Here is a 21665-nt window from a genome sequence, read left to right as displayed (position 1 = left end):
TGAACCAGCTTAGGCCAGGTGACAAGGTAGAAGAGAAGACGAAGGAGAAATGATGGCGGGGCGAAGGCGGCTTGGGTCGCCGCGGGATCCCTTCCTGATCGGTGTGGCGCTAGTGCTGATCCAAGCAATCATTGTTTTTTCACAAACTGTCAGCAAAATGGTAACGGTTTTTTAAAACGAAAAGAAAAAGGATGATGGTTTTCTGAATTAGGGTCTCTAATTATGATGGGTTTTTTTTTTGCAATCTACCCTAGGGTGTGCAACGGTAACACAAGTGCCCCTCCCGAAGAGTAACAAACATGCATTGCATGCAACGATGGAACACGCGGGCTCCTTGAAATTTGAATCCCGGTCTTGCTAGCGCGCGTCATTAAAGTGGAAAGGCAAAGGCGGAGAGGCAGCAGCGCCGGTTTGGTGTCCCTCCCCTCCTCCTCCGCCTAAAACCCCCCGTCATCGCCATCCATCCCCACTTTTCACCGACCCCTCTGGCCAGCCGGCCGCCCGCGAGCAGAAGCAGAAGCAGGAGCGGCCGTCATGCCGTCGTTTATCGTGCCTTCCCGCGGCGGGGGGCCGCTGGGCCTGGGCGCCGGCGGCAGCGCGGCGAGGAAGGTGGTGGTCTCCGTCACCAACGTCATCGGCAACATCGCGGCGCTCCTCCTGACGCTGGCCCCGATGTAAGCTCCCCCTTCCCTGCCCTGCCCTGCTGCGTGCGCGTGTTCGAAACCGCACATCTCTGCCTCATGGCCTGCCGTCCCGTGAGTACCCGGCCAGATCGCCGGTCGCCATCTGCCCGGTTGAGGAAAAGCTAGCTGGGCATTTCCTCGCGTGGCCCTGCCTTCCCGCCAGTGTGCCGCGCCGTCGAACAGGATCGTTTCTGCTTGCTTCGTTTCCGATGGGGGCCGGGCATGGCGGCGCGCCGCACCCGGCCGGAGCCTCTGCCTGTACGCGTCGTGTGGTTGGTTTCCTAGTTTCCTTGCGCCGCCCTGCCCTGCCATGTCGCGACGTCGATTCGCAACTGCGCGGTGCTCCCTGCAAGCCTAGGTACCGCAAGCTGTAGGCTTTCTTGGTGCCTCTGCCATGCCAAGCTCTGTCATGGTCACCACTCACTCACCACATCAGGGGCGCGCATGTATCTGGCCTGGCTTTCTTTCATGTACAAGCTACAGTCTCCTACGTATATAATTGCAGGGTAAACAGATCAATATAGTCACTCATGTTGGCCTGGTCACTTGCCTGTTTTCCTTGCTAATTATTAGTATTATGACTCATGCAACCTGGCTAATTAGTATTCCCTCGGTAATCTGGTTATTTCTGACAAGAGAAATTGCATATCTTGCAACCTGGTTAGAGTATTATGTATGACTCATGCATTTCACATCCTTGTGGTTCATAGATTATCTGTAAGCTCCTATCAATCATGTTTTAGCGCGCGGCTCTCCTACTAATTTGCAAAATACTATACACTAAGTAGCCCAAATTATCTGTAAGGATGGACCATCTAGATTATCCTTTTCATGATTAATAAGTAGCCTAAATTGAGATGCAATAACTGCTTCCATGATGCAATAACCACATTTTCAGTGTTCAACATGCATCCTTCACAGATTGCTCATGCATGCGATTTTTTTGCAGCTTGAGTTTCGTGGTGCCCATCTACAATGAGCAGGCCGTCGGTGACCGGACGGCGTACGGGCACATCGTCACCATGTTCAGCAGCGTGGCGTGGTTTCTGTACGCCGCCCCGGACTACCCCGCCGCCGTTTACTCCATGGGCGTCAACACCATCTCCACTGTGCTCCAGCTGGTGTACGTCGCCGTGTTCCTACGGTTTGCGGCCGGGGTGGGGCGCCGCCACGCCCTTTACGCCTTTGCCCCCATCCTCACCGCTTCGACGATCATGACCGTCCTCGTCTTCACCAAGCTCATTTGGGGCTCCCAGTTCGTCGCATATGTCGCCGCAATTGCTGCCTTTTCTGCCTACTGCTCCGTGGCCATTGATGTGGTAGGTTGAATGAGCTACACAAGATTAAAAGGACAATTGCTTTCAAATTGTTGCGGGTATATACTGCAGTGCACGAGGGCTAGAACCAAAACACTTTTGAGACCAACATTAAATATTTGCATCATTTTGCAGGTGGAGGCGATGAGGAGCAGGGATGTCAACAATATGGACCCGCTCGTCGAGGTGTTGCTTGGCCTGGTCAACGCCTGGGCTTCGACCATCTCCGGTTTCTTCTCCACTCCGCCTGATTTTTTCGTCGCGGTAATAATACGAACCCTGCATCATATTTTGAGTTTGTAATCAGTTGATTGGTTGGAAACTGAGCATCCCTACATGACTTGTAGATACCGAACGTTATCGGAGTTCCGGTCCTGCTGGCACAGTTGGTGGTGTACGTCATGCACTGCAACCCACAGCCGGAGCCCAACCCACAGCCAGAGCCCAACCCTCCTCCGCCGGAGCAGGAGCGCGACCCTGTCCACACCGTCGACGTGCCCATCCACACCGGCGATGTGCCAAACTACGCGGCGGATCTCCACACATTGTTCACATAGAGCATCATCCTACTTCCTTCATGAAAAACTTTCTTGATGCTATGCGGCTGACTATTTATGAGCTCATGTTGTCATGAGATTATTATGGCACTGCCAATTTTGTAATAATATTACTATTTGTTTCACCGAATACTATGATTAGTCTCAAGCTATTTCTAGATTACTATGATTCTTGAGATTTAACTTCATGGGTAAATATTGGTGGTCAAAGTTACATCTTGAAGATCGATGCATAAGCAACGTGTTTTTGTGGTCAAAATCGAGTAGAACTGGCCTCCGCACAAAAACAGTTTAGATTAAGAAAATTCTGACTTCAGGTTAACCTAGATTTCATGAGAACTGGCCTCTGCATGCATGTATCATGTATGCATTTTGTACTTGTTTCCACCAAAAAGAAATATGACATCTTGAATCCAGATCAGTACCAAAACATGAGTAAAAAGGTGCTTCCTATTGCAGCCAGATCAGTACCAACAGTCAAACAAGAGTTTACACAATCTTTGCAACTAAAAAGTGTCGACAATACAAATGCGTACAAACCCCTACCAAAGACTCCAAACGATTGTACAATTTACCAAAGGTGCTGCCTACTTATTCTGATACAACAGCTGTATCCTTTTCTCGTCACGAAAAATAATCACAAGAACGAAATATATTAACAATAAAGTTTGTATTGCTCGCTGACAGCGAGAGCACTGCTGCTAACAGGATGGCATATGGTAGAGCACGGCTGGCTCGCCATTTTTTTCCAATGGTTTAAGAGGGCGACCGGGGACTGGCACAGCAACCGAATCTGCAGCAGTTTACACAAAAACAAAAATTTCTGGAACATCCACCATACATCATCACGAGCTCTGTGTTTGGCGGTGAATTTGGAGTATCCAGTCCATGTAACTGCTTGTTCCTGCCATCTGATCCTCGACGAGGTTGGACAGAAGTAGGAAGCCTTCTCTTGGCTGCTCGCCTTGCCGTACCACACGGGGCAGCTGGTAACACGAAGAATCCCTCTCCCTCAGGGCTCTTTGTACTGCCATGAAGTTTCTCGAGTGATTGTTGTCACATTCTCTCAACTGAATCTGCAAGATACCCCATGTCAGCAAGAAGCACAAATCCAAAGTGAAGTTGCATTACATGCTAACTGTGAGCCTTTTATAGATTCTGATCCCAGAGCATATCAGAGGTATTTCTAAGAACATACTAAAAAAAGGAGAAATGACATGATACACTGTTAATTTATTTGAATTTTGTATAAGAAAGCCAAAAAAAATAGGGCAGAAAGAGGAATTAAGTATAAGTCCCAAGGTCAAGACTATTATTTACCAAAGAGTAAAGAAGGGTACCTTTGATAGATCAGGGAAGTTTGAGAGGCTGACTCCAAGAATGTCGTTCATGAGCTCAGGTTGGAGCATCCTACCCAACCATACTAGGAAGGTGAAGCCATCATCAAGAAGATATAAACCGGCAGTGTCTAGGCACTGCAAGGTTAATGGCAACCGCTTCAGGGCCCCATCAATCATATCTGGTTCCTGAAAATCATGACATTTATTTCAGTTCGAGAAGACAATGTGTACACTAGATTACATGAAATGTTAAACTTCGAACATACCAATAAAATCAGCTCAATTTCAATTAATGCTTACTGTGACTTTCGGCTCTACAAACTATAATAGAAACTGAATTTTGAAGCAGGAATTAAATGGGTTGAGGTAATACCAAACTAACTAAGCAGACTAATCAGTTTAACTTCTTATATACTGGTTCTGCCCATTTTAACTACAAATATGCCTAAATTGAAGGAAAAACCCTCGTATCAAACATGCTGAATAAAAACAGCTAGAGGTTATGTATTTATTTCGCTTAATGATAAGCCTGATCTGGCTGCAAGTTGCAAGATATGAACTATTAAAGGCCAAGTAATTGACCAGACTAACTGGTTCTTTCCACCACAGAAAATAAAACTGAAGTTATTTATATTCTAACTTGCATAATTTGGAAGTAACAAGTCTACAAGCAGCACTGGATAAAAGGTTTAATCAGTTCAGTAGCAAGGAAATACGGCATACCACTGTCAATACTTCATCAAGCCTGTACAGAGATGGATAAATAAAATTGAGCAGCCTTCTTGCAGGCAGTATCATCATACTGAAACCAGCAGCGCAACGTTCATCAAGAGAGACGTCAGCATAACCACCACGCAGAGCAAGGGATTTGCATAGGGCCAGGATGTATAACGGCAAGTATCTTAATGATTCTGGATATATCAGTCTCCCTCCTATCCGATGTTGTACAACATATAGGTTCCGGTATTCCTTTAAACTTTTCACAAGCTTTAACTGTAATTGTTGTCGAACACTGTCCAGCTTATCAGACAGTGAGTTTTCAACAGCTGCAGGAAAGCGATAATTAGTAAGCTATAAAGTGATCACAGTCATGTATATTGACATTTATGAAGAGGAGAGCATTGATCTAGTACTAACCGATTCTAGCCAACACCGACACAATGGCACCAGTATCTGCTTGACGATACATTTCACCAAGATCTGTGACCACAGGTGCAGCTGCCGTATGCACCCTGATACGTCGTTCACCAGAAGATGATGTATATCTGATGGTGGTCAAGGACACAAGAATCACACTTGTAAATAATATTGTACAAATAAAAGCCCAATGGCAGAAGGCAACATCCAACATCATATGCAGGAGATGCTTTGACAAGAAAAAATAAACAACGTGGATCTCTCCCAGTTCTACTCTACTGACAAACCCTATTCATGGATCTAGCTATCACCAAACTACAAGCAAAGGAAACCTTGAGAGAGGTGCTCCATTGACATTTTGTCAAGTTATCTTTTGTAACATCAACTTTCTCACTAAAATCAAGAGATAGAGAGCAGGGCACAAGCAACTTGACAGAAAAGGATACAGCAACGCCACTTGGAAGTAAACAGTCTGCGTGGTCATTAGGGTCTCCTCTAGAGACAATTGCATCGCAAAGGCTTTATCAGAGTCAACAGCTGGAAGAGCTAACAAATCTGTGGACCTTAGCATGAAATGACCATGATATGTTGTGAAACGCACCCCTGAAAAACATTATGTATGAGAGTTAGGTTGAATAAAAACTAACAAGGCAAGGAAATATATAGGAAGGTGATAAACATGCAGCTGTGCATAAAATCTAAAACCTTTTCCACATCTGATACGCATTACAGATTCCCAAGCAGTCTCCCGAGTAAGGTCTCTGCTAAGCTCATGTTTAAGTTTCTCCCCGTGAGTAGTTGCCTGGAAGGATGGATAATGGTACACCTGACCACCAGTATATTTCGCCAGAGAACCTACACATTAATACATATCACAGTAAGGAAGAGCAAATATGAAATACTATAGGAACTTCTCAACGGAGGTTGTCAACAAATTGTCACCTAAGGAAGCTATATCACAATACTTGTCACTCAAAGAAAATATGTCCACGGCGATCTGATTTTTCGTGAACTCAGCAGCCATCTGTTTATAGAAGGGATCTTCTGGTATCCTCAGAATATGCTCCTTGTCTGTTCCATATGCACGGACATCATCTCCACGAAGTCTCAAACGGCCAATACCAAGAGATGGCAATGTACTCTGGAAGACAAGCAACTTTCCCCCAATTTGACCCTACAACAGGGATTACATAATTGTCCAGAGATTAAATTGTGTAACAGAGGGCACACAAGAACAACCAATGCGTACTTCAATAATAAACCATTAAGGATCTTACCATAACCATGAATGCTGCTTTAAGTGCAGGACCAAGAGCAGATTCTACATTTACATTGTCCTGAAACATATTGGGCAAGTTATCGAGAAAGGACTCGACAACAGGTCTAGAATCGACCAAATTAACCAAGAGATCATCAGGCAATGGCAGGAAAACATCGTCCAAATCGGCAACCACCATCATTTGAGGCTGACTCAAAGAAGACTGATACAATCAAAGAACACAAGTTGAGCACATCATGAAATCAAGTTTGGTATGTTAAAGCAATGATGTTGCAGAGCAAAATGCAATCCTGGAAGAAAATAATAACTAAGGAGCTGCAGGAAATACCTTGAAATTGTGGAAGTGCAATGTGCTGTCGAAGGTTAAGAATCCAATTTGTGTTCGTGGATTGCCTAGAAGATCATCAAGGCATGATTTGATGGTCTTCGCAACTACCTGGAAGAAAGCACATGAGAATTATTTGAATCTTAGGAACCAAAAAAATTCTTGTAACAAAAAGAACATACTAAATCCTACAGCCCTAATCTGCATTGTCAATGATACCCAAAAAATGATAACCCTCAGAAAGAACAAAATTTCAAAAAAAAAAATGTAGAACGTACCTCGAGCAGCCCACTTCGAACTGCAGATACTGAGACATCAATAAGAAAGAAATACGAAGGCGGCATTGGTGGCCGAACCATATATTCAGTAGGAGCAACAAACTCCACTGTTCCCTTAGAAAGTTCTGGTCTTTGATCTGCATCAAATCTTCGTCCACTAGCATCAAGAGCACAAAAGTACTCGCCAGGAACTGCAGAAAAGGGAACATATAAATTTTAGCAGGGAAAAGGGTGCTAACTGCTAAGAGATCAGTCAGCACTAGCACTGGTACATACAGATCTCATAAATGACAACCTAAACAGAATGTAAGATTATACAACAGATGATAGTTCTTTCTACCTCAAGCACTACCTCTAAGATAACTGCAATGCAATTAGTCAAAAACTCAACCAGCTCTGCTTAACCCTGCTAAGCAGAAGTCTACCTACATTTCCTCTTGTTGGGAAATTTTATGAGGGTGGCATAAGGAAAATTGCGTCTCTCACTGAAGTATGCTCTCTCGATTACAGTGTGTTGAGCCTAGATCATTGGCCATGTAGTTTACAATTCAAATACTCCAGCCGACCCAAAGTATATAGCTTATGGAAATAAAATCCACCAAATAAGTAACATAGCTTCTAAACTATTTCACCTTATAATCCTATATGGATTTCCTGTAATAACTTCAGCTTCACTTTGAAGAACAAGTCGAGCTTAATATTTATCCTGAAAGCTAACTTTTGGGTACAAGTGTAAGCTCATTCTATGTAAGAGTGTAAGTTTAAGTTAGGACAAGAGGGGGCATATACAATGGTATTTCTTTGACTACTCCATATACCTTATTGTGACACACAAAGTATCGAGTATTTCTTGGACTACTTTTTTCTTGTATACAAACAAAGCTGGCCCACTTAATCTTTATTCTAACGTGCCAAGTTATTTCAGTTATTTAATATGATATGCCAAACGTGGTTAAGCTTGAACTAAGATATCAAAAAAAAAAGGCTGATTCAACAGCAGCATGCCTGTGTAACAGGTCCTCTTTCAGGGCCTCGGTATAATCACAATATATCCTACTTAAATAAATAAATAAAATCAGAAGGCACCTTCTGGAATGACATTTAGTGTGATGGTCAACGACTGATGTCTCAAATCTAAAGATAATTGTATAGCAACATGTATTTAACCAAACTTAATTTCCCAATCTTAGATATTATCTGATTCTTTTATTCAAAATTCTTGCATTAAAAGATGGCAAGGATAACCTTATGGAAAACAGCAATAAAAAGGTGGTACTAAGTATATTCTATAGATCTATAGATATCATATAAAATAGCTAAACTGCTAAAGAAAACTATATTTTTCCTCTACCATTTTCAAAGCTAATCAGGAATCAAGACAAAACATCTCTGCCTCTTTGGTATGTCCAGTGAGGCGCCAATGATTAAAGGATATCTTACTCAGGTTACAGTTCACTCGTAGTTTCATCCCTCTATGAAAACACCGAACCCACCACAATAGTATACCATGCTAGAAGAGTTCTCACACTGCTTTGCAAACATTATGATAAGGCATCTTGCGGATGAACCATTGAACAGTATTGGTATTAAGAAACCTTAGTAAAGAATTTTGACTCTAAACAAGAAGTGATGTGATGGCTGGCAGAAACATCGGCAATCGGTCCATTCAATACGCACTGAATCTGCATAAGTTTCAAGTTAAAAGTTACCATCATTGAGCAGTGTGCAAAGATTGCAGCGCCACTTCCTTCCAGCATCTGCAAATGTTGCATAAGGATTTATATATGTCCTGCATCTTCGACAGCGGATTACACCAGCCGACCCAAAGTTGACAACTGGCACTTCCTCCTAAGCATCGAGAAACAAACATGTCAAAACCATCCAGTGCTTTGGATACATACAGAAAATGATAAAGCAGAGTTCATTACCCCATCAGGTGCTTCTGCGAGAGGATGTACCACGGCACCAAGGGGCAAATGCCACCTGGAGACCAATGACTGGGATGCCGGAATAGTGTGGGTTGTCAGCCGGAAGTACCTCGGGTGGCAATTCAATGGGAATGCCTCCAAAACCTTAGCTGGCTCCTCATCGCCATATAGCGGACGTGGTAGCCCATTTACATCAACACCTGGGTCAAGCGATCCAGGTGCAGAACTCACTGACAGAGACTGGAAGTCCTCCACTAAGCTCTGGAGCGTGCCCATCGGAGGCCCTGTAGTTGGGTATGCTGGCTGGTTACTGTACGAGGAAGGTGGCCCCATGGTAGGCGGTGGCATGTTCTGCATTGGCTGTTGAAACGATGGCCGGACCGGCGGAAACTGTGGGTTAGGGCCGCCAGAGTAGTACCCTTGCACAGGCTGGGGCTGCGATTGTACTGGCGGCGGCCTCACATAAGTTGGCGGTGGCATAGCATTCCCTGTGGGAGACTGCGGCTGCGGGAGAGCTGACGGTGGAGGGCGAAAAGGTGGAGGTGCTGCGCCAAAAGGGCCTTGAGACGGTGGTGCGGCGCCAAAGGGTCCCTGAGATGGAGGCGCGGCTCCGAAGGGTACCTGGGGTCGAGGTGCTGCGCCGAAGGGTCTCTGGGGTGGAGGTGCGCCGCCCATGGGTCCCTGGGAAGGAGGAGGTGCGGCGCCGAAGGGGGCCTGAGCCGGTGGTGCCATGCCGAAGGGGCCCTGAGGCGGCGGTGCTGCGCTGAACGGCCCTGGAGGTGGCGGCCCAGCGCCGAAGGAACCCTGTGGCGGCGGTGGACCCCTGTACCCACCCATTGCCGCGGGCGGCGGAGCCCCGAGCGGCCCCCGAGGGGAAGCAGCCGCCTGCGCGACCGGCGGACCCTGCTGCTGCGTCGGCGGAGCGAAGGAGCCCGCCGGACCACCGGGGCGCCCGAGCGGAGCAGCGGCCCCGTACGGCGAGGCCCCCGCTGCCGGCGGAGGGGCCCCGGCGGCGAAACCGGGCACGAAGCCGGACACGGGCCGCCCCGGCGGCCTCTCGTTCCCCGCGGACGGGCGCATCGCGTCGGGCACCTGCGGAATTCACAACGAGGAGGCCAAGATCAGGTTTTTTTGCTCGATCCGGGCGGCGGCGGGGGTTTCTCGATCGGATCCCGCGCCGCGGCGGCCGGATCCGGCGGGACGGGCCGTACTCAGGGCGAGGGTCCACGGGCACGTACCGAGATCGGGGCGGCGGCGGCGCTCCGACGCGGCGAGATTGGAATTTGGAGACGGGGAGGTGGAGATTGGAGAAGAAGGTTCCGAATAGAATACAGGTTGGGAGGCCGGCCGGCTCGGCTTGCTGACGCTGCTATAGCTGCGCGTGTCTCGCCTCCGTGGGCCCCACCTGTCTGCCTCTCCGCCGTGTCAAATTCCGTTTGTGACTGTCAACCGAATTTCGTCTCAAAACACAAAATGTTTCAGCTTGCGATGAACTGTCTAGCAGGATCGTGGCCCGTTCGATCCAATGTTAGGGGGGCTCCGCGATGTTCAATGGAGCCGTTTGTACGTTTCGTATACATTGGGGTGGGGTGGGGGGGAGGGGGGGAGGGGGGGCTTAGGGTTACGTTGGTCGACGACGATGCCATAGGAAGAGGGAAGCCGATGATTGTCGATGAGACCGTAAACCAGACTCTCATGTGACCTGGTGGACACATGGTAATAGTGCTTCGTGCTTTCATGAAAAAAAATAGATGAAACACTTAGAGAGTGATTGCGACACTTCTTTTAAAACGGAGGGAGTATGCGGCGGTTTGGTTGGCTTCCTGGAAAGCACGCCTGGAAATTTTTGGTGTCTGGTTTGTGCATGAGAATTTGGATTTTTTTTTTGCCTGGCCAGGCCAGCATACGGAGGAGGTGTTTTGGTTTGAGGCCTGGCCTGGTGGAGTCTAAGCTGTCACTATTTTATTTTCATCCACCTCGTTTTTTATAGCCTAATGATTAGTACATATGATTACACCCAGACAGGTGCACCAGGCAAACCCAGGTGTCAAATATTGGTTGCCTGGACCAGGCTAACCTCATTGCCTCGCCCTTCAACCAGGCTAACCGCTCTGTCTCATTCTCCAGGCCAGGCAGATACTATTCTCTCGTGGACATGCATCAAACAAGAATCATGTAGCTTTCAGAGAGGGTCCCAGGCCAGGCATCACATTGTGGAAGCAAACCAAACTAGTCCTATGTGCTTACATACAGGCAGACTTGTCTAAAGGACTATTTGGTTGGTTTATATAGCTTACTAACTAGTATAAGCAGACTTTTTGAAGAATTAAAAGCCCTTCTCATTAGCAATGATAAAAGTGCATTCCTATAGAAATCAATGTTGAAAGTACATCCCTAAGAAAACAAATTTGAAAGTGCATATAGGGATTAAACCACACCCAATATATAAAGATAAAAGAGCTCACCACATATATTAGAATATATAGAGCAAACTCATCACGTGCCCTAACTTTCCACACGTGTCGTAAGTCTGCAACAACTCTTTGTCTGTTCCTATGTCTTCTGCATACAGTTATTTGTCATATCAAGTTCGGTTTATGAATGTCAACCAAATTCGTCTGAAAAACAGATAAGTTTCAGCTCTTTTTCTCGAAGAAACTTTTGATCTATTCATAATGCCACGTCGGTACAAAGAACATAAATGAAAAATGTATATATATATATATGTCTGTAGACCACCTAACGACGACTACAAGCACCGGAAAGTCGGGAAGTCGTTGTGGTAAGGCCGTACACGACCAACGCACCAGAACAGCAGCCGTCGTTGATAAAGAAAAGTATGGATCAAAAGGATTCAAACTCTAGACACACGAACGGGACGAACAAAGATTGGATCCAAGCACGTCCATCAAAGACCAGCACCGACCTAATCCCGCGAGACCCACCACCACACACCCTCCAGCAACGCTAGATACATCACCGAAACGGGGGATAGAAAAGTTTCAGCTGATGAATTGTTTAGCAGGATCATGGTCCGTTCGATCCATTATTAGGAGGATCCGTGATGTTCAAAGGTGCAGTTTGTAGGGTTTACGCGGCAGTCTTCATGGATGATCTTATACGTCATGAGGAAAATGAAGTTGGTGTTCGTCTTAGGGTTACATTGCTCGATGACAATGCCATGGGAAAGAGGGAAGTTAACGATAACCGAGGAGACGATAAACCAAACTATCTAGTGATCAGATGGAAATGTGGTATTAATGCTTCATCATTTCATGAAAAAATGTCAAATGAAACACCATTGGTGTATATGGCTTATATATAAGCAGACTTCACTAAGAGACTGATTGGTTGATTTATATAGTATAAATATAAGCAGAAATTTTTGGAATTTAAAACCCCTTCTCATTAATAATGTTGAAAGTACATCCATAAATAATGTTGGAAGTACATCCCTAAAATATACAATGTGGAAAGTGTGTAGAGGGACTAGATCACCTCATGATACAAAGATATAAGAGCTTACCACACATATGATAATTTTATTTAAGACATTATAACTTGGCACCCTACACTAGTAGAAAAACGACATTTCGTACCGGTTTGTAAGGACCTTTAGTCCCGGTTCTGGAACCGGCACTAAAGGGTGGGGACTAAAGGCCCCCCCCCCTTAGTCCCGGTTCAACACGAATCGGGGCCAAAGGCCCACCACGTGGCACGAGCTCGCGCCATGGTCTGGGGGACCTTTAGTCCCGGTTGGTAACACCAAACGGGACTAAAGGAATTTTTTTATTTTCCTGGAAAAAAATTTGATTTTTTTCCGATTTTCAATTTTCTAAATTATTTGATGATTTAGTCTCTAATCACCCCTCATAACTGCTCAAGTGTACATGCCGGCCGGTCACCCATCCAAATCATCTAACTTCCCAACCGGTCACCCATTCTCTCACTATTCCAGCCTGAGCACGCCTAACTTCCTAGTTCTATTCTCCCTAGTTTCCAAGTCCGCACTTGTTGTTTTCCTGACAATAGTAAGTTGTCAATCCTATTAACCCTCGGGAGTTTAGCTTGAGCATGAAGTGACACATTTCACTGTTTGAGTTTGAAACAATTATTCTAAAAAAATTTATTTACTAACATTAATATTTCCTGAATAAGTAGTTTGACCAGATTTGACCAAAATTCAAAAAAACTGAAATAATTATTTAGTAACACTAATATTCTTGAATAATTATTTAGTAACACTAATATTTCTTGAATAAGTAGTTTGACCATAGTTTGATTAGATTTAACCAAAATTCAAAAAAAAACTAAAATTTGAGCATAACTTTTTTCCTTCCAGAATTTGAGGATTCTAAAATTTGCCGTGCGGAGAAATCTCGAATATAGTCGTTTTACTTTTTCATAACACTTTTTCGCAAAACATGTCAAAATTTATGTTTTTAAATTTCCGTAACTACTAGATGTAATAACGTAACTAAATCTCGAAGGATTTTAATTTTTGAACTTTTTATCATTTTCTTTTGTTTTTTTTTCAAAACTGAAAAGGCGATAGGGGGGTAGAGATTGAAAATTGCCCTATAGTGCTGGTTTGTGTCTCCAACCGGGACTATAGATTAAGACCCCTTTAGTGTCGGTTTGTGACACAAACCGGGACTATAGGTTAGACCTTTAGTCTCGGTTTTTTGTCACAAACCGGCACTAAAGGGCTCGTGGGGCCCCAGCCTGATGCCAGCCTGCCACCACCCCTTTAGTAAAGGTTCAACACGAACCGGGACTAATGCATAGCCGTTCGAACCGGGGCTAATGGTACCATCAGTACCGGGCCAAAAATGAACCGGGACTAATGTGTCTCACGTAAAGTAGTTTTTCTATTAGTGCTAGGAGCTCCCTCACGCTATGAGCGTTCAAAGCCATCCGATTTCACGTTATGGCCGTCTCTAGCCATTGGATGTAAAGTATTTTTTAACGCTCATGTCCCCGCATCTTTCTGAGAGTAGCTACCCCCGTAACTTTTTTGGACTAACCTGGTTAACTGGGCCAAACAGCACACCTAGCATAGCACCTGGCCGAAGCGAGCGCTAACCCTAACCAAGGCTAGTGGCGATGGTCGCGACGACAGCGAGATGGCACCTGGTCCCGTTTAGCCCTTGGTAGAAGGTCTGCCGTGACGAGGATGACGCCCCCGCCCGAGGTTGCCGCAATGGAACCTATCCTGGGTCACAGGTTTTGGCGCCTCAACGATGGCATGATAGTTATCAGCCACGAGGGTAGTCAAGAAGGCAAGACCTCATCGTGGTAAATCCTTCTCCATCTTGCTTTGTTCTGCCATAATGTATAGGTTTTTTTATTTGTTTAAATGGTTTGGCGACTTGTTCATGGCAGTGTTGTAGCCTGTAGGGAGTTCAAGTCCTCGCATGTCTCAAGAACCACAACAGCCTTCCCCACCACTACACTGTTGCAGGAAGCTTTTCATGGTATCTCAAAGCGGTGGCATGAAGAGGAAGAGAAGAATGTGATGTTGTGCTAGCCAGCAGCAGGGTACCATGGCAACTGGCGAGGTTTCAGTTGTCCACGGCGATGATCTTGGTAATCAATTATGTGCTACAAATCTTTCATGTATTCAACTTTGTGGTTCAGTCTCTCCCTTTATTTTGTGAAAATTTGTATTGGCTACAGTGTCTGATGATGATGTTTTCTACAACAACAACTCACCTGGTATAATTTGACTTTGTTGCATGTCTTCATTAGGTTTAGTTCTTTGTTGACTTATAACCGTAATTCTCAATTAATGATGTTTTAGATCTCCCAGTAAAAATAATAATCTTTTAGATGATAATTATCAGCAATGTGGGTGTTAGATTTTGATTCATTACTAAGGTTGTAGGTTTTTAATAATGTGATTTCAGAATAATTAGTTATGCCTTTGCGGATGATTATTAATTCATTGTTTTTTTTAATTTTCATCTTGGACTCTATACTAACCACACAGTAGCTAGATTCAGATATTTTAGACCTCAAATTTATAACATGAATTTTGTTATTTTGCAGCTTATCAGATAGATCATTCGAACCTTTGATTAGCACCCAACCAGAGGGATAACACTTGTTGTTTGCAGCTTTGCAAGTTTAATAAATTATGATCTAATGGGCATCTGTTTTCTTTTAATACACTTGAAATAATATTAAAGTATGTTCCCCCTTTTCCATCCATGTACTATGTTGAGGTGGACACTATAAGCTCTGGTCATGGGTGCATAATAAATATGACAATTGTTACCATGAAAGGTTATATTTTGTGCTGGAGGGATGATCTTTGTTTACACAGAAGATAAATGTATTACTTACAGGACATGATAGATTTTACATGGGCTGGGAGTGGGTTGTTGTTTTGTTAGTGCTCTTGCTTGTGTTGCTTCGGTTCAGGTTACTTTGCTTCAGATTTGAGCTGTAAGAGAGAGTTAATTAACGTTGTCAATTCATATGCCATTCTTGTATGTGTATTTGTGTAGTTTTTTGTCTTCCATGGGAATATAAGTTAGTTATACTACCTTTATATTCTTTATCTTACAGTTCATCCATTTAGCAGATCATCTACTCAGCCTAGCCCAAGAGAGGTTCCTTGTATGAGCATCATATTTCTGCTCCTATAGATGTCCTCATGGTTTGTTTTTATATGTACTTTCAGGTTTTTGGACAATGTGCTTGTGCTTAGATACTTAGCTAGAGTGGCAAAAAAATAATTCTCCTTTGGCATATTGGTCTACTTCTTGATCAGAAATCTCATTCTTTGTCAATCTTTCAAAAAATCCTTTGTTTGCTTCTATTTTACAATATTTCCTTACATGCAAGTTATGGTTATATGAACGACAGTAATGTTGTTGTTTATCCGGAATCATGGCTTTTTCTGTGATCTTATATGAAACTGAAAAATCTTGCATTGATCACAACTTCTGCAATACCAAAATCTTTCTTACACATTGTAATAATAGACGGGCGCGGCAACACGCGCCACTCATGATCTAGTACCGAATAAGCTCAACATGTGCCCTAACTTTCCACATGCGTCATAAGTCTGTAACCACACCGCTTCCGCATTGTATCTTTGCTGACTGAAAGAGTAAATGTTGTCGGCGAGTCTTCACTCCAGCCACTACCGGTAGAGAGATGCAAGCGAGCACCCTATCCTTCAAGAAGCATCAATTAACCGTCGGTGGGGGTGGGGAACTTCATGGCGATCAAATCCTTCAAAGGGAAGCTAACCATGATCTTTGGAGGAGGAGTCTTTGATTTGGTACAGGGGAAGGGATGCACAACGTCGGATATCTGCCATGGGAAAGATGTTCTGGTGGGGAAGTTGTGTGATGATTGGAATCATTTGGCAGACTAACCATTTAAGTTGTGGTTGTGGAGAACATTGTAAAATACCCATTGATGTTGAGAGTCAATTTAGGCCCTGATTTAGTCATAACTTCATGTTTCTAGGTGTTGCAGTGTTGCTTTGTTTCACTAGTGAACCGATTCTACCGACATGGTTAAAATAATATGTCGTCTTTGAGTTGATTACATGATTTTTTTATCATACTCCCTATGTGTGGAATCTACTTATGTAAGAATGGGTTTACAAGGCTTCTGCGCAAGGGTTCGGATATATTATATAAAGTTTTACCATAAGTACATAACTCCTCAAGCATAATAAAGGTTACAGTGAGGTCCATGGACCACCCAATGACCACTGTCGTCGCCAGAACAAGCCGTCAACGTGTTGATGCCAACGCTCCCATACCGGAATCAGCATGATCTTGTCGATGACAGTAGGGAAGTCTTCGTGCATGTGCCCCTAAGGACGAGGCTTATAAGATGTAAAAAGCAACTTGTGTATCATATTGAATCAAAGTACCTTATATGTTGGGTAAGTAACGGTAATGGTGCGACACTAGATTTGACTCTTCTTGATTACTTTTATTCTTTCATGGAATAAGGGTAACATATGACTTTCAATGTTGTATTGACAAATGGAAGACTCAAACATGTAAGAAAGATTTGAGAGTAGAACCTACCACTATCGCTAACACTTGTTGGCGTGACTTAATTGTTTCAATCCAAAAGCCACATGATTTTAGGTTTCAACTTATCCCTCCCACAACCAGGGCAAACACGTTTGCCAATCTTAGTTGTTAGGAAAACTTATCTCCCCCACTTGGTATATATAACAACTCATGACGGTTTTATCACATTCACAACTTCCAATCAATAGTTAAAATAATAAGTTTTTTATCACTTATGCCACTAGTTATGTCCCACTACTCATTTTTGCCATTAAAAGTTACAACTGCTCAAAAATGCCATTGTTCCGTGAGATGTTTGCTTGAAAATGCCATTAGATATCTCAAAAATGCCATCATTCCGTTAGATGTTTGCTCAAAAATGCCATTGGACATCGTTATTTTCAGGTCAAACCCGTTGACCATGTTATTTGACAAAAATACCCCTAGACCTACATTTCAGTTCTTTCCATCTCACAATAATAAGTATGGGCCCCACTTGTAAGGAGTAAGCAAGCGAGCAATTTTACAGGAAAATAAAAACATTGTTGGGATCAAGTGGGACCCACACTTTATTGTAGCGAGATAGAGGGAGAGCTGACATGTTGGTGCATAGGTATTTATGTCATTATAATAGGGTAAACAAGATTTGAGCTGACAGTAATGGTATCTGGTGGCATTTTTGAGCATAGGCCTAATGAAGCGATGGCATTTTTGAGCAGTTAAAATTTCTAGTGGCGAAACTGAGTAGTGGGACACAACTAATGGCATAAATGATAAAAGCCCAATAATAAATAATGTTTGTGATGCTTCACATATATTTTTTTTGTTACTTTTGCATGAAAAATTAAGTATTAAAATTCACTGAAAACAAATATCATTGTTTTCAATTATTATTTTTTATTAGTGGCCACATCGCCGGCAACCGCCTCCTTGTTTTTTTAACCAAATAGGGAGTTTTGCTCCGCTAACCCACACCCCTCAATCTCTTGTGGTTCTTAAGGCTGACCATAGTGGGGGTAACATAAGTGGTATCATGCAATTGAGACTACCAAACACGCTTATGTGGCAAACAATTAAAGAAGAGAGAGAGTGTTATAGTAACATAGGTAGATACTGTATCATAATTAATGTTATGCTACTACGTGTCTTGCATGGCAATAAATGAGACCAAATATGATACTAATCTATGATACCATGCACTATAGATGCATTATATGATACTAGTGTATGATACTCCCCACTATGACCAGCCTAACAACTAAGTATGATGTATTCAGGTGAACACACAAAGGATTCAAATTTGGTTTGCCATCAAAGCATGGGCTAACGCGTCCTTCGCTAGGTTGTTGCAATGAGGGTTCTGATGGTAGTCCATTAGGGCATGTATAATGGTTGATAAAATAGTCTTATCTTAAATCTTGCATGTAATTTAGATATGATAGAAAAACATGTCTACAATGGATCATCTCTTAGCCTTATCTTTAAAAACTAGTTATTCCTTATGATTTCTCTCCCCTCCATCTCATCATTTATCCTACGTGGCATTCTTAAGATAAAACCATTGTACATGCCCTTATGTGGCTTAGTGGGAGCCTCTAACTGTTGGGGAACGTAGTAATTTCAAAAACATTCCTACGCACACGCAAGATCATGGTGATGCATAGCAACGAGAGGGGAGAGTGTGATCTACGTACCCTTGTAGATCGACAACGGAAGCGTTTGGTTGATGTAGTCGTACGTCTCCACGGCCCGACCGATCAAGCACCGAAACTACGGCACCTCCGAGTTCTAGCACACGTTCAGCTCGATGACGATCCCCGGACTCCGATCCAGCAAAGTGTCGGGGAAGAGTTCCGTCAGCACGACGGCGTGGTGACGATCTTGATGTACTACTGTCGCAGGGCTTCGCCTAAGTACCGCTACAATATTATCGAGGACTATGGTGGAAGGGGGCGCCGCACACGGCTAAGATTATGATCACGTGGATCAACTTGTGTCTCTAGGGGGTGCCCCTGCCTCCGTATATAAAGGTTCAAAGGGGGGGTGCGGCCGGCCTAGAGGTGGCGCGCCAGGAGGAGTCCTACTCCCTCCGGGAGTAGGATTCCCCCCTTTCCTAGTTGGAATAGGATTCGCGGAGGGGGGAAAGAGGAAGGGGGGCCGGCCCCCTCTCCTTGTCCTATTCGGACCAAGGGAGGGGAGGGGCGCGCGGCCCATCTCTGGTTGCCTCTTCTCTTTTCCACTAAGGCCCATATATCTCCCGGGGGGTTCCGGTAACCTCCCGGTACTCCGGTAAAATCCCGATTTCACCCGGAACACTTCCGATATCCAAACATAGGCTTCCAATATATCAATCTTTATGTCTCGACCATTTCGAGACTCCTCGTCATGTCCGTGATCATATCCGGGACTCCGAACAACCTTCGGTACATCAAAACGTATAAACTCATAATATAACTGTCATCGAAACCTTAAGCGTGCGGACCCTACGGGTTCGAGAACAATGTAGACATGACCGAGACACGTCTCCGGTCAATAACCAATAGCGGGACCTGGATGCCCATATTGGCTCCTACATATTCTACGAAGATCTTTATCGGTCAGACCGCATAACAATATACGTTGTTCCCTTTGTCATCGGCATGTTACTTGCCCGAGATTCGATCGTCGGTATCTAATACCTAGTTCAATCTCGTTACCGGCAAGTCTCTTTACTCGTTCCGTAATACATCATCCCGCAACTAACTCATTAGTTGCAATGCTTGCAAGGCTTAAGTGATGTGCATTACCGAGAGGGCCCAGAGATACCTCTCCGACGATCGGAGTGATAAATCCTAATCTCGAAATACGTCAACCCAACATGTACCTTTGGAGACACCTGTAGAGCACCTTTATAATCACCCAGTTACGTTGTGACGTTTGGTAGCACACAAAGTGTTCCTTCGGCACACGGGAGTTACATAATCTCATAGTCATAGGAACATGTATAAGTCATGAAGAAAGCAATAGCAACATACTAAACGATCGGGTGCTAAGCTAATGGAATGGGTCATGTCAATCAGATCATTCAACTAATGATGTGATCCCGTTAATCAGATGACAACTCTTTGTCCATGGTTAGGAAACATAACCATCTTTGATTAACGAGCTAGTCAAGTAGAGGCATACTAGTGACACTCTGTTTGTCTATGTATTCACACATGTATTATGTTTCCGGTTAATACAATTCTAGCATGAATAATAAACTTTTATCATGATATAAGGAAATAAATAATAACTTTATTATTGCCTCTAGGGCATATTTCCTTCACTAACTAAGGATGGGTGATGACAATAATGTCGTGGAAAGCTCTGACTATGGCCTTCTTTTTGGCGGTGTGCATGTGTGTGTGTGTGAGAGAGAGAGTGTGTGTCGTATATGTTGGTGGGCTGTTTTACTCTATTTACAATGTTTTTCGTCCATTTTTTGTATTTACATGGATAGTCCTTTAGAACTCCGAACTCAAAAATCAAGAAATTAAGATGGTGGCATTTTTTTCGAAAATGGGGGACTCCCCGGCCTCTGCATCAGAATGATGCATACGGCCATCTTATTAACCAAATAAAGAAGTGCCAACAAGGTTCCAAAGTCTCCAAAAGTAATGAATAGCAAAGAAAGCTCACATAGAGCTAAAAAGAGGCAAGAAACACCAACTAGCCATGAACAGACGCCACAACCGGCTGGCTAAAGCTAGGTAGGTAAACTAAATGCCTATCCTATTACATGACCACCATCCAAACCGGTTGGAGATATCCCGAGCTACCATCTCCCAGCGGAAAGATCCAGTACCCAAATGCTCCCTGGCCTCCGTCGGGGTGAGTAGCGACCACGAACGGATCAATGCCGTAGTTCGGAATATAACCTACAAAAAATGGATACATGATATTCTGTTAAAAACCAAATCATTTCTGCAAGTCCAGATAGTCCACAGCAAAGCGCAAACTCCAACCCGAATGTGTCTCGCTAAGTCAGGCTCAATCCCATTAAGCCATGTCCCAAATAACGCGTTAACAGAATTCGGTTGATTGATATTAAAATCAATGTGGACCGTCTGCCAAAGCACTTTGGCCAAGGGGCAATCAAAAAAAGGTGCTTGATTGTCTCATCCCGATCACAGAAACTACACCTAGTAGGTCCTGTCAAATTATGCTTTATCAAATTGTCCTTGGTTAAAATAACTTGTTTATGCACAAACCACATAAACACTTTTATTTTCAAAGGAACTTTGACATCTCAAACATGCTTGGAGGTAGGAATGGAGTTCGAATTAATAACATCAATATACATTGATTTAACAGTGAATACTCCAGACTTAGTCAATTTCCAGCGTAATTCATCGGGTTGTTGAGAAAGCTGGACATCCATCAGTCTCCTAACTAGACGGAGCCATTCTTCCCAACGATTGCCCGCTAGCGTCCGCCGAAACCGAATATTAAGGGGGATAGATTGAAATACCGATGCGACGAATACCTCTCGTCGTTGAACGATACGATACAAAGGCGGATATTGAATGGCCAAGGGTGTCTCGCCGAGCCAAGTATCCTCCCAGAAACGTGTACTAGTGCCGTTTCCAATAACAAACTTCATCCTATTAAACAGAGATTGTTTGACTTTCATCAGACCTTTCCAGAAAGGTGAATCTGTCGGCCTGACTGTAACTTGGGACAAAGTTTTTGTCTGGAGGTACTTGCTACGAAGGATTTGAGCCCACATGGCATCATTCTCCATAGAGAGCTT

The 21665-nt window shown here is 43.9% G+C and overlaps 2 protein-coding genes across 2 annotated transcripts; one reads left to right on the top strand and one right to left on the bottom strand.

Annotated features, from left to right (window-relative positions):
- Positions 1 to 490: 490 nt before the first annotated feature.
- On the top strand, positions 491 to 2556 carry LOC125534687 (bidirectional sugar transporter SWEET4-like). Its single transcript, XM_048697842.1, has 4 exons — positions 491 to 674; positions 1633 to 2002; positions 2135 to 2263; positions 2347 to 2556. The coding sequence occupies exons 1-4, from the start codon at positions 535 to 537 to the stop codon at positions 2554 to 2556; spliced, it is 849 nt and encodes a 282-aa protein (XP_048553799.1). The 5' UTR covers positions 491 to 534.
- A 432-nt stretch (positions 2557 to 2988) lies between these two features.
- LOC125534980 (protein transport protein Sec24-like At3g07100) lies at positions 2989 to 10240 on the bottom strand. The gene is made up of 13 exons (XM_048698042.1): positions 10082 to 10240; positions 8844 to 9935; positions 8625 to 8763; positions 6916 to 7106; positions 6641 to 6748; positions 6311 to 6514; positions 5976 to 6207; positions 5739 to 5888; positions 5480 to 5636; positions 5034 to 5161; positions 4620 to 4942; positions 3897 to 4082; positions 2989 to 3632 (listed from the first exon to the last, which is right to left on the bottom strand). The coding sequence occupies exons 2-13, from the start codon at positions 9921 to 9923 to the stop codon at positions 3402 to 3404; spliced, it is 3129 nt and encodes a 1042-aa protein (XP_048553999.1). The 5' UTR covers positions 9924 to 9935; positions 10082 to 10240; the 3' UTR covers positions 2989 to 3401.
- Between the last annotated feature and the right edge of the window lie 11425 nt (positions 10241 to 21665).

The sequence above is a fragment of the Triticum urartu genome, chromosome 2, assembly GCF_003073215.2.
Source record: "Triticum urartu cultivar G1812 chromosome 2, Tu2.1, whole genome shotgun sequence".
Classification (NCBI taxonomy): Eukaryota; Viridiplantae; Streptophyta; class Magnoliopsida; order Poales; family Poaceae; genus Triticum; species Triticum urartu.
The sequence above is the reverse complement of the archived record's forward strand: the minus strand, read 5'-3'. Positions and strand labels throughout refer to the sequence as shown.

Excerpts from the sequence above, each read along its gene's own strand:
- LOC125534687 (XM_048697842.1), top strand. The coding sequence starts at position 535 with ATGCCGTCGTTTATCGTGCCTTCCCGCGGCGGGGGGCCGCTGGGCCTG. Across the intron at positions 675-1,632 it reads CTCCTGACGCTGGCCCCGAT|CTTGAGTTTCGTGGTGCCCA; the intron begins GTAAGCTCCCCC and ends ATTTTTTTGCAG. Across the intron at positions 2,264-2,346 it reads CGCCTGATTTTTTCGTCGCG|ATACCGAACGTTATCGGAGT; the intron begins GTAATAATACGA and ends CATGACTTGTAG.
- LOC125534980 (XM_048698042.1), bottom strand. The coding sequence starts at position 9,923 with ATGCGCCCGTCCGCGGGGAACGAGAGGCCGCCGGGGCGGCCCGTGTCC. Across the intron at positions 6,749-6,915 it reads TTCGAAGTGGGCTGCTCGAG|GTAGTTGCGAAGACCATCAA; the intron begins GTACGTTCTACA and ends GCTTTCTTCCAG. Across the intron at positions 5,889-5,975 it reads TTGTGATATAGCTTCCTTAG|GTTCTCTGGCGAAATATACT; the intron begins GTGACAATTTGT and ends ATTAATGTGTAG.